General features: G+C 69.3%; 1 protein-coding gene across 1 annotated transcript; it reads right to left on the reverse strand.

Annotated features, from left to right (window-relative positions):
- Positions 1–310: 310 nt before the first annotated feature.
- Positions 311–11412, reverse strand: NDUFB11 (NADH:ubiquinone oxidoreductase subunit B11). The gene is made up of 3 exons (XM_054014950.1): positions 11200–11412; positions 3167–3297; positions 311–498 (listed from the first exon to the last, which is right to left on the reverse strand). The coding sequence occupies exons 1-3, from the start codon at positions 11395–11397 to the stop codon at positions 375–377; spliced, it is 453 nt and encodes a 150-aa protein (XP_053870925.1). The 5' UTR covers positions 11398–11412; the 3' UTR covers positions 311–374.
- Between the last annotated feature and the right edge of the window lie 452 nt (positions 11413–11864).

Genomic DNA, 11864 nt, shown 5'->3' on the forward strand with positions numbered 1-11864 from the left:
GTTCCTGTAGGTCCTACCTTGGCCTCACGCCCGGTTCCAAAGCGCCATTCACCCCAGCCATGGCCATCTCCTGCCTCCCCCCGTAGGGTGCTCCCGGGACTGGCTCACCCAGCGCCAAGATGCAGCCACCTCTGGGGCAGGGCGGCTGGGGAACAGCCGCACAGCTGCGCCCAAGGCAGAGGGAACAGGGAACTTGGGCCACACCTGAGCCCATGCAGGTCAGAGCCTCCTGCAGCCGCCAGGCTGGGGATGGAACCCAGGAGTCCTGGCTCCCCTGCCCCACAGACAGACAGACAGACGGAGACCGAGCTAGGTGGCTCAGCAGGTTTATTCACACCGCCCTGGGGGGCCAGAGGGCGCCGGCTCAGCCCCCCTCACTCCTCGTCCGGCAGCACCAGCTTGCTGGGGTCGAAGTAGTTGGAGTCCAGGAGGGGCAGCCCCAACAGCTCCCGCTCCTTCACCTTCTGCTCGGCCTCCCGGCGCGCCCACTTCCGCATGCTGGGGAGAGAGGGGGTGAGAACTGGGGGGCTGGCGTCCCTTGGAGGGGACAGGCCCCGAGCCCGGCTGGCGGTGGGCAGAGGTGAGGACAAGGCCAAGGCACGGAGCGGCCCCCGCACAGAGCCATCTGGCAGCCCCCCAACCAAGGTGGGACAGGCACGTCCCCCCACCCACGGGGGCAGGAGCACGCACCCAGCAGGGCTGGGGGGAGACCCGCCAAGTCAGCTCCAGCACCGAGAACAGAGATTCAGACACTAAGGGGGGGGGAGCTGTGGGGCAGGAGTGAGGGGCACCGGCAGGGCTGGTCTAGCAGGGGCTGAGGGTTGGCACTTCGGGCCCTGGCAGAGCTGCCCCCGCCCCCCGCACAGCTGGTTGCTCTCCGCGCCGGGAGCTGCACGGAGCTGGGAGCGGGTGAGAACTCACCCGTGAGGAATCAGCAGACGTGAGACACACGGTTCCCAGCCCGGGCAGCTGCTAGCACAGCCAGCGCCAGCCGCTCGCTCAGCCCACGGGCGGTGGGTCCCAGGCGTGGCACAGCCCAGCTGGGGGGGGCTGCAGGGTACTGGACATTTGTGGCGCTGATTTCCTGGCCCCCACCCTCCAGAAACAGGAGACCCCACCCCGTCAGCACAGCTGGGAGATGGCAGGAGTTAGTCCTGGCTCCCAGCCCCCCCGCTCTAACCACCAGCCCCCACTCCCCTCCCAGAGCCGGGGAGAGAACCCAGGAGTCCTGGCTCCCAGCCCCCCTGCTCTAACCACTAGACCCCACTCCCCTCCCAGAGCCAGGGAGAGAACCCAGGAGTCCTGGCTCCCTGCCCCCCCCCAGCTCTAACCACCAGCCCCCACTCCCCTCCCAGAGCCAGGGAGAGAACCCAGGAGTCCTGGCTCCCTGCCCCCCCCCAGCTCTAACCACTAGACCCCACTCCCCTCCCAGAGCCGGGGAGAGGACCCACGAGTCCTGGCTCCCTGCCCCCCCCCCAGCTCTAACCACCAGCCCCCACTCCCCTCCCAGAGCCAGGGAGAGAACCCAGGAGTCCTGGCTCCCAGACCCCCCTGCTCTAACCACCAGCCCCCACTCCCCTCCCAGAGCCGGGGAGAGGACCCAGGAGTCCTGGCTCCCTGCCCCCCCCAGCTCTAACCACCAGCCCCCACTCCCCTCCCAGAGCCAGGGAGAGAACCCAGGAGTCCTGGCTCCCTGCCCCCCCCCCCAGCTCTAACCACTAGACCCCACTCCCCTCCCAGAGCCGGGGAGAGGACGCAGGAGTCCTGGCTCCCTGCCCCCCCCCAGCTCTAACCACCAGCCCCCACTCCCCTCCCAGAGCCAGGGAGAGAACCCAGGAGTCCTGGCTCCCTGCCCCCCCCCAGCTCTAACCACTAGACCCCACTCCCCTCCCAGAGCCGGGGAGAGGACCCACGAGTCCTGGCTCCCTGCCCCCCCCCAGCTCTAACCACCAGCCCCCACTCCCCTCCCAGAGCCAGGGAGAGAACCCAGGAGTCCTGGCTCCCAGCCCCCCCTGCTCTAACCACCAGCCCCCACTCCCCTCCCAGAGCCGGGGAGAGGACCCAGGAGTCCTGGCTCCCAGCGCCCCCTGCTCTAACCACCAGCCCCCACTCCCCTCCCAGAGCTGGGGAGAGGACCCAGGAGTCCTGGCTCCCAGCGCCCCCTGCTCTAACCACCAGCCCCCACTCCCCTCCCAGAGCCAGGGAGAGAACCCAGGAGTCCTGGCTCCCTGCCCCCCCCCAGCTCTAACCACTAGACCCCTTGGGATGCAGCCAGGAACCCTTGCATTGTGGCCAACAGCCCCTGGCGAGCTCCCTGCACCCTAGTGCTGGCCCTGACTGCCAGGGGAGAGCACCCCTTGCCCCACAGCACAGTGCCCCTTGGTGCCACAGTGGGGTACTGGGGCAAGCCCCATGTGCGGGGGCAGAGGGGAGCCGGGCGGCTCCTGCCAGCCAAGGCAGTATATTTAGCCCTGCGATATAGATAGCCCCGCGTCGGAGCTGGCAGGCGGGGGGGCCAGACGCTCTGATGTGTGGGGGGAAGGGGGGGCTGCTGACGCACATGGAGCCGGCAGAAGAAAAGCAACTTACGCTGCTGCTGCTCCTGTCTGCTCGGAAAGCTGAGTTCCTGCCCCCAGCCGTGTAATGAGCCCTGTCCCCCAGAGAACCCAGGAGTCCTGGCTCCCAGCCCCCTCCGCTCTAACCACTAGACCCCACTCCCCTCCCTGAGCCGGGGAGAGAACCCAGGAGTCCTGGCTCCCAGCCCCCTCTGCTCTAACCGCTAGACCCCACTCCCCCCCCTGAGCCAGGGAGATAACCCAGGAGTCCTGGCTCCCAGCCCCCCTGCTCTAACCGCTAGACCCCACTCCCCTCCCTGAGCCGGGGAGAGAACCCAGGAGTCCTGGCTCTCAGCCCCCTGCTCTAACCGCTAGACCCCACTCCCCTCCCTGAGCCGGGGAGAGAACCCAGGAGTCCTGGCTCCCAGCCCCCTCCGCTCTAACCTACCAGACCCCTCTCCCCTCCTAGAGCCAGGGAGAGAACCCAGGAGTCCTGGCTCCCAGCCCCCTGCTCTGACCCACTAGACTTCTCTCCTGCTGCTCTTCCCCACGGGCTGCCTGGGTCTGATGCCCCCCAGCTCTCGGGGTCCTGCCCCGCGCCCCCCACTCACCCATGGTCCGGCAGGTAGTGCAGGAAGGTGGCCCCCACCACGATGCAGAGGGAGACTCCGAAGAAGAAGGCCAGACGCATGTTCCACAAGTCAATCACCGGGTCTGAGTCGAAGCCATGGTAGTCAGGGTTCTGGGGGGCAGAGAGGGGTCAGCTTGCCCACACCGCCCTCCCACAGCACACAGGGCGCTCGAAACTTCCAAGGGGAATCGGCCTGCCCTCCCCCAACTGCCCCCTGAGCTGACACCAGGGCCGGCTTTAGGCCAATTCCTCCAATTCCCCCGAATCGGGCCCCGCGCCCAGTGGCAGGGCCGCCAGGGTGGGGGCAAGTGGCCGAGAATCCCTTCCCTGGCTAGAGGCTCCTTTTTAATTTTTACTCACCCAGCAGCGCTCCGGGTCTTCGGCGGCACTTCAGCGGTGGGTCCTTCACTCGCTCTGGGACTTCGGCAGCCCTTCGGCAGCAGGTCCTTCAGTGCCACCAAAGACCCGAAGCGAGTGAAGGACAAACCGCCGAAGACTACGAGTGCCGCCCGGTGAGTACAAGCCCCACATGTTTTTTTACGTGTTTTTTTTTTTTTTCTTTCAGTCATCCCTGCCGGGGCCCCGTCAAAACTGTTCGAATCGGGCCCCGCACTTCCTAAAGCCGGCTCTGGCTGACACCCCCCACCCCACCGATTCCCCCCAATCTAGCCTCCCCCTGCGACCCCCCCAGCCGCCTTCCAATCTCGTGCTCGACTCTCTGCCTGCGACACTCCCATAGGAGCAGAGACACCCCCAGACCCCCGATCTGTCACTCAGCTGCCACTGTCTGTGACCACAGCCCCCCCCCCCCCCCCCCCAATCTGTCCTCACTGGCAATTCCCATGATCTGGTACCCGCCTGCATCTGCCCCCACCCCGTTAGCCACCAGCCCCCTCCTGCCCCGGGCAGCCCTCCCTGGAACCATTAGCAGGGCTGGGGGGGGGGGGGGGGGAAGAGTAGGGAGCCAGGACTCCTGGGTTCTCTCCCCGGCCCTGAAAGGGGAGTGGGGTCTAATGGGTGGGGGGGCTGGGAGCCAGGACTCTTGGGTTCTCTCCCCAGCCCCGGGACAGGAGCAGTGCTCCGGGATGCCTGGCTTTGCCTCGTGTCCCTCGCCCACTCTCTAGCTGGAATGAGTCAGGCGGGAAGCGGGTCGCCGCGCCCCCTCCCCGTTCACACCCCGCCAGCTGCCACAACCCCCCCCCCCCCGCCAGCTGCCGAGCAGAGACAGTGATGAGCCCAGAGAGCTCCAGGGAAGAGCAGGGTGCAGAAAAACAGGGGGGAGGGAATGCTGGGCTGGGGGGGCACCTGGGGAACAGCCGCACGGGGATGGCTCGCCCAGCACGGAGATGCAGCCACCTCTGGGGCAGGGCAGCTGGGGAACAGCCGCACATAACACTGCATAATCATTGAAGATCGGAAGTGGCGCAGCCGGCTACGACTGCAGGGGAACTCTGCTCCCCACAGCACGGTGCTGCCCGGCCCCAACTGCCAGGGGAGAGTGCCCCCTGCCTCACCGCAGCCCCCCAGCACCCGGCCACCAGGGGAGAGCACCCCCTGTCTCACGGCGCCCCCCCAGTGCCCAGCTGTGAGTGCCAGGGAGAGCACCCCCCCCAGCGAGCCCCTCACCACAGACCAGCTCTACCTCTGCAGAGAGCTGGGCCCTCCCTAAAGCTGGTGGGGGGTGGGGTGGAGGGAGGCAGGCAGCACTGGGCGCGCGGGGGAGGCATTCCTGACATACTGGGAGCAGGAGCTAATTATCCTCATTGTTGTCAGCCATCCCCCATGACACCGCCCCACCCCTTGCTGGGGAGGGGGCGGCCTACCAGCCCCCCCCCCCCATCCCTCTCGGCTCCACAGGAAGGAAGCAGGGGGGCTGCACCCCCAGGGCTGTCACCGAGATCCCAGCCACACTGCAGGGTGGGAGATCAAGCCACCCTTGTGCATTGGCCGCCCCGCCCCAGAGGTGGCTGCATTTCCTCTCTCCCTGGGCTGTTATGTGTGGCTGTTTCCCAGCTGACTTGCCCCAGAGGTGGCTGCATGTCAGCGCTGGGCAGGAACTAATCCAGCCAGTCCCTCTGTCCCAGCGCTCAGCGCCTAGCTACCAGTCCCCCCCGCCTTGCTTGAACCCCCCCCATGCTGGCACAGCCATGTTGTCCCTGCTAGGTGGCCAGCCCAGTGCTGAACCAGTGGAGTCACCCCCAGGCCCCCGCACTGCTCCTGCCAGCCTTCCCCACCATCCCTTCCCCCCTCTCTGCAGGCAGCAGCTGGATTCCCCCAAGACACTCACAAGCGGATTAACACCCAAGCCGGGGAAAGGGAGCGGGGGCGCAAACCCACCGCTCCAGTAGGACAGGGCCATGGGAGGGGGGGCTAGTGGTTAGAGCTGGGGGGCCAGGACTCCTGGGTTCTCCCCCAGCCCAGGGAAGCCATAAGGTCCATACTGGGTGATCAGACCCCTGAGGCAATGGTAAGGCTTGGAAGGTGCCAGTTGGACTGGGAGGGGCCCGGCAGAGATAAAATAACCCAGCCAGCGTGGGGGGAGCCCGCCGCCCCCCCACCAGGAGTGGGAGCTTGGAGGTGCAAAGGCAGCTTGGTTCCCAGCTCGGCGGGAGGCCCATTAGCGCATCAGGACAGCCTGATTCACAGCTGCAGCAGCCGCCGAGCACGTGAGTCACCAGGGCTGCCTTCCTCTGTCCTCCAGTGCACTCGCTCGTGCTGGGAGGCAGCCACCTCTGGGGTGGGGCAGCTGGTGAACAGCCGCACAGAACACCACACAGGGGATGGCCCACCCAGCACCCCCTGCTGGGGAGGCGGTCTGCAGAGGCAGGCAAGCTCTCTGCCTGGAGTTTGACACTCCCCCAAGGTCCAGGGCAGCAGAGGGCATGGACCTGCTATTGGAGGGAAGGGGGGGCAGGACCTGTGGAGCTGAAGCCCCCCCAAACCCTGTGGGAGCCGAGGATCGGCCCCTGCCCATGCACCAGCCTGCCAAAGCCTGCTCCAACAAGGGGAGATGCACAGTCCTCGGCGGCTCCCCACCCTCCTGCTCCAACCCACTAAACCCCTCTTGCCTCCCAGAGTGGGGGAGAGAACCCAGGAGTCCTGGCTCTCAGCCCCCGCTCCAGCTCGCTACACCCCCTCCCCTTCCAGAGCTGGGGAGAGAACCCAGGAGTCCTGGCTCCCAGGCAGAGATGGCCCAGCAGATCCCAGGTGAATGGCAAGGAAAAGGGGGAGATTGCCCCCACCCCGATCCCAGCAGACGAAGGTCCTTGGGTGCAGCTCCCCCGGCCAGGGCTGGCTGGTAGCTGGCACCCCCGCCAGGCACTGCCTGTGACCCACATAGTGCCAGGCATACCGGGATTACGGGTTGGGGGTGGGAATCTAAACAGGGAAACTGGGTCGGGGGGAGGGGGCTGCAGCTGCTGTGCGGGGGCTGACCCCAGCCTGTCCATGGGCAAGGGTCAAAGGGGCTAGCGGCCAAAGGAGGGAACGAGGACTCAGAACCTCTTTGTTCCCGAGAGCCGGGGAGAGAACCCAGGCGTCCTAGCTCCCAGCCCCCACTGCTCTAACCACCAGCCCCCACTCCCCCTCCCCCGGAATCGAAGGCCAGGCACCGACCTCCCCCTGCGGCCAGGCTAGGAACAGCAGCCCCAGGGGCAGGCGCAGAGACACTGAACTCCCACCGCCCTCCTGGGCGGGGATAGGGGCTGGTAGGGAGGATGCGGTGCCAGGCCCGGGGGTCCTGGCAGCGGGCACAGCTGTCTGAGCCAGGCGTGGCTGGGAGCCAGGGGCTGCTCACACAGGCCAAGCTCCTGGGGACTCTCACGAGGCTATGACTGAGTGCCGGCACCAGTGTGGGATGGGGGGGCGCTGTGCTGCGGGGCAGGGGGTGCGCTCCCCTGGCAGTCAGGGCTGGGCACTGGGGGGCACCGTGCTGCAGGGGCCGGGGGTGCGCTCCCCTGGCAGTCAGGGCTGGGCACTGGGGGGCGCTGTGCTGCGGGGCAGGGGGTGCTCTCCCCTGGCAGTCAGGGGTGGGTACTGGGGGGCACCGTGCTGCAGGGGGCTGGGCAGGGGCCGCTCTCCCCTGGCAGTCAGGGCTGGGCACTGGGGGGCAGGTGCCAGGCAGATCCACGCACATGTGACCTTGTCAGAGCTGGGAAGAGAACCCAGGAGTCCTGGATCCCAGCCTCCCCCGCTCGAGGCCTCGTACCCGAGGCAGCAGCAGGGGCACCTATTGCCTTGGGTCTGATGTGCCGAGTGCGTGGGGCCTCAGCCCGGCTGATGCTCAGGGAGCTAAGGGAAGGATGCACCCTTTGCGCCCCCTGGACATCCTGATCTCACCCCCTAACCCCAATATCAAATCCCCCACCATTAGCCCTATGGCACCCCCAGGTGATCCCTACTGCCCCCCAACCCAGCCAGTCCTCCTCCTCCCTGCCTGCCCCCACAGCCCTCCCTCAGCGTCCCCGCATAGTATCCTCACACCTCAAAATTCTCACCCCCCCCAACTGTACGGATGGGAAACTGAGGCACAGACAGGCCAAGGGACAGGCCCAAAGTTGCGCTAGGAGGCTGTTGCAAGCCAGGAATTGAATCCTGGGGGTCTCCCAGGCTAGAACCCAAACTATGCCCCCCCACCCCAAAATCCCACCTGCCCCACGCCCCACCCCCCAACCACTCCAATGCTCTCCCCACCTGCCCCACGCCGCCCCCCCACCCACTCCAATGCTCTCCCCACCTGCCCCACGCCGCCCCCCCAACCACTCCAATGCTCTCCCCACCTGCCCCACGCCCCACCCCCCACCCACTCCAATGCTCTCCCCACCTGCCCCATGCCCCACCCCCCACCCACTCCAATGCTCTCCCCACCTGCCCCACGCTCCCCCCCACCCACTCCAATGCTCTCCCCACCTGCCCCACGCTCCCCCCCACCCACTCCAATGCTCTCCCCACCTGCCCCACGCTCCCCCCCCCCACTCCAATGCTCTCCCCACCTGCCCCACGCCGCCCCCCCCCCACTCCAATGCTCTCCCCACCTGCCCCACGCCGCCCCCCCCCACTCCAATGCTCTCCCCACCTGCCCCACGCCGCCCCCCCCCACTCCAATGCTCTCCCCACCTGCCCCACGCCGCCCCCCCCACCCACTCCAATGCGCTCCCCACCTGCCCCACGCCGCCCCCCCACCCACTCCAATGCGCTCCCCACCTGCCCCACGCCGCCCCCCCACCCACTCCAATGCGCTCCCCACCTGCCCCACGCCGCCCCCCCACCCACTCCAATGCGCTCCCCACCTGCCCCAGGCCGCCCCCCCACCCACTCCAATGCGCTCCCCACCTGCCCCACGCCGCCCCCCCACCCACTCCAATGCGCTCCCCACCTGCCCCACGCCGCCCCCCCACCCACTCCAATGCGCTCCCCACCTGCCCCACGCCGCCCCCCCACCCACTCCAATGCGCTCCCCACCTGCCCCAGGCCGCCCCCCCACCCACTCCAATGCTCTCCCCACCTGCCCCACGCCGCCCCCCCCACCCACTCCAATGCTCTCCCCACCTGCCCCACGCCGCCCCCCCCACCCACTCCAATGCTCTCCCCACCTGCCCCACGCCGCCCCCCCCACCCACTCCAATGCTCTCCCCACCTGCCCCACGCCGCCCCCCCCACCCACTCCAATGCGCTCCCCACCTGCCCCAGGCCGCCCCCCCACCCACTCCAATGCTCTCCCCACCTGCCCCACGCCGCCCCCCCCACCCACTCCAATGCTCTCCCCACCTGCCCCACGCCGCCCCCCCCACCCACTCCAATGCTCTCCCCACCTGCCCCACGCCGCCCCCCCCACCCACTCCAATGCTCTCCCCACCTGCCCCACGCCGCCCCCCCCACCCACTCCAATGCTCTCCCCACCTGCCCCACGCCGCCCCCCCCACCCACTCCAATGCTCTCCCCACCTGCCCCACGCCGCCCCCCCCACCCACTCCAATGCTCTCCCCACCTGCCCCAGGCCGCCCCCCCACCCACTCCAATGCTCTCCCCACCTGCCCCAGGCCGCCCCCCCACCCACTCCAATGCTCTCCCCACCTGCCCCAGGCCGCCCCCCCACCCACTCCAATGCTCTCCCCACCTGCCCCACGCTCCCCCCCACCCACTCCAATGCTCTCCCCACCTGCCCCACGCCGCCCCCCCAACCACTCCAATGCTCTCCCCACCTGCCCCACGCTCCCCCCCAACCACTCCAATGCTCTCCCCACCTGCCCCACGCTCCCCCCACCACTCCAATGCTCTCCCCACCTGCCCCAGGCCGCCCCCCCACCCACTCCAATGCTCTCCCCACCTGCCCCACGCCGCCCCCCCCACCCACTCCAATGCTCTCCCCACCTGCCCCACGCCGCCCCCCCCACCCACTCCAATGCTCTCCCCACCTGCCCCACGCCCCCCCACCCACTCCAATGCTCTCCCCACCTGCCCCACGCCCCCCCACCCACTCCAATGCTCTCCCCACCTGCCCCACGCCGCCCCCCCACCCACTCCAATGCTCTCCCCACCTGCCCCACGCCCCCCCCACCCACTCCAATGCTCTCCCCACCTGCCCCACGCCCCCCCCACCCACTCCAATGCTCTCCCCACCTGCCCCACGCCGCCCCCACCCACTCCAATGCTCTCCCCACCTGCCCCAGGCCGCCCCCCCACCCACTCCAATGCTCTCCCCACCTGCCCCAGGCCGCCCCCCCACCCACTCCAATGCTCTCCCCACCTGCCCCAGGCCGCCCCCCCACCCACTCCAATGCTCTCCCCACCTGCCCCACGCCGCCCCCCCAACCACTCCAATGCTCTCCCCACCTGCCCCACGCTCCCCCCCAACCACTCCAATGCTCTCCCCACCTGCCCCACGCTCCCCCCCAACCACTCCAATGCTCTCCCCACCTGCCCCACGCTCCCCCCACCACTCCAATGCTCTCCCCACCTGCCCCAGGCCGCCCCCCCACCCACTCCAATGCTCTCCCCACCTGCCCCACGCCGCCCCCCCCACCCACTCCAATGCTCTCCCCACCTGCCCCACGCCGCCCCCCCCACCCACTCCAATGCTCTCCCCACCTGCCCCACGCCCCCCCACCCACTCCAATGCTCTCCCCACCTGCCCCACGCCCCCCCACCCACTCCAATGCTCTCCCCACCTGCCCCACGCCGCCCCCCCACCCACTCCAATGCTCTCCCCACCTGCCCCACGCCGCCCCCCCACCCACTCCAATGCTCTCCCCACCTGCCCCACGCCCCCCCCACCCACTCCAATGCTCTCCCCACCTGCCCCACGCCCCCCCCACCCACTCCAATGCTCTCCCCACCTGCCCCACGCCGCCCCCCCCCACTCCAATGCTCTCCCCACCTGCCCCACGCCGCCCCCCCCCCACTCCAATGCTCTCCCCACCTGCCCCACGCCCCACCCCCCAACCACTCCAATGCTCTCCCCACCTGCCCCACGCCGCCCCCCCCACCCACTCCAATGCTCTCCCCACCTGCCCCAGGCCGCCCCCCCACCCACTCCAATGCTCTCCCCACCTGCCCCACGCCCCACCCCCCAACCACTCCAATGCTCTCCCCACCTGCCCCACGCCGCCCCCCCCCACTCCAATGCGCTCCCCACCTGCCCCACGCCGCCCCCACCCACTCCAATGCTCTCCCCACCTGCCCCACGCCGCCCCCCCAACCACTCCAATGCTCTCCCCACCTGCCCCACGCCCCCCCACCCACTCCAATGCTCTCCCCACCTGCCCCCCGACCCCCCCCCCGGCATCCCACCTGCCTGGCCCCCAGCGAATCCAGTCCCGCCCCATGCACTCTGCCCCCTCAGTTCCCCCTGTACCTGACCCCCAGGCCCCTCTGCACCCCCCGCTCCCCAATCCCACAACCCTGCCCCCCTCCCCCTCCGTGCCCCTCAGCTCCCCCCACGCTCTGCTCCCCCCCGCCCCCACCTCCCCATGCATTGCCCTGCGCCCCCTCCCCGAGCTAGCCCCGCCCCCTGACCTTGCGCAGCGCCGCCACCATGCTCCCCTCCTCCTCCTCCTCCTCGTGCTGCTGCTGGCGCGGGGCCCGCGCGGCGCGGGGCGGGGTCACAGCGACAGCCGCGGCCTCGCCCCCCGGGCCGGAGCCCGCGCGAGCCCCGCGCGCCGGGAAGCCCCGCAGCAGCAGCAGGCGTCGCGCGCACCGCCCCAGCGCCGCCATCGTACCCCAGCGGGGGCGGGACTAGGACAGCAGCGGCGCGCGGAAACGGAAACCCCGCCCTGCGCGGCCGCTGGGAGGGAGGCAGGGAGGAAGCGGGCGCCCAAGGAGGGATCTCGCGCCGCCGCAGCGCGCCACAAAGGGACCCGGGCTGGAGGGGGCGGGCCGCGCGCGGGGTTAAATACCGGTCTTCGCGGACTGTACCATAGCCCTCCTGCCCCGCCCCCCGGACTGTACCATAGCACCCCCCCCCGCCCTTCCCGGACGGTACCATGTCCGTACCGGCCCCCTGGACTGTACCATGTTGCCCCACTTCTGGACTGATCCATATATTCCCCCCAGGGCACCGCCTCAGCACCTCTGGACTGTACCATAGGAATCCCCTAGACAGAGCTCCCTCGGCGCTACCACATTTCCCCTGGGCAATACTCGGCCTTCCCCTCCATGTTTCCCCCGGGCCCCTGCGCAGC

Source organism: Malaclemys terrapin (genome assembly GCF_027887155.1).
Source record: "Malaclemys terrapin pileata isolate rMalTer1 chromosome 20 unlocalized genomic scaffold, rMalTer1.hap1 SUPER_20_unloc_1, whole genome shotgun sequence".
Taxonomy (NCBI): Eukaryota; Metazoa; Chordata; order Testudines; family Emydidae; genus Malaclemys; species Malaclemys terrapin.

Coding starts and splice junctions, on each gene's coding strand:
- NDUFB11 (XM_054014950.1), bottom strand. CDS start 11,397: ATGGCGGCGCTGGGGCGGTGCGCGCGACGCCTGCTGCTGCTGCGGGGC. Junction 3,298..11,199: donor TGGTGGCGGCGCTGCGCAAG/GTCAGGGGGCGG, acceptor TCTGCCCCCCAG/AACCCTGACTACCATGGCTT. Junction 499..3,166: donor CACTACCTGCCGGACCATGG/GTGAGTGGGGGG, acceptor CTCTCTCCCCAG/CATGCGGAAGTGGGCGCGCC.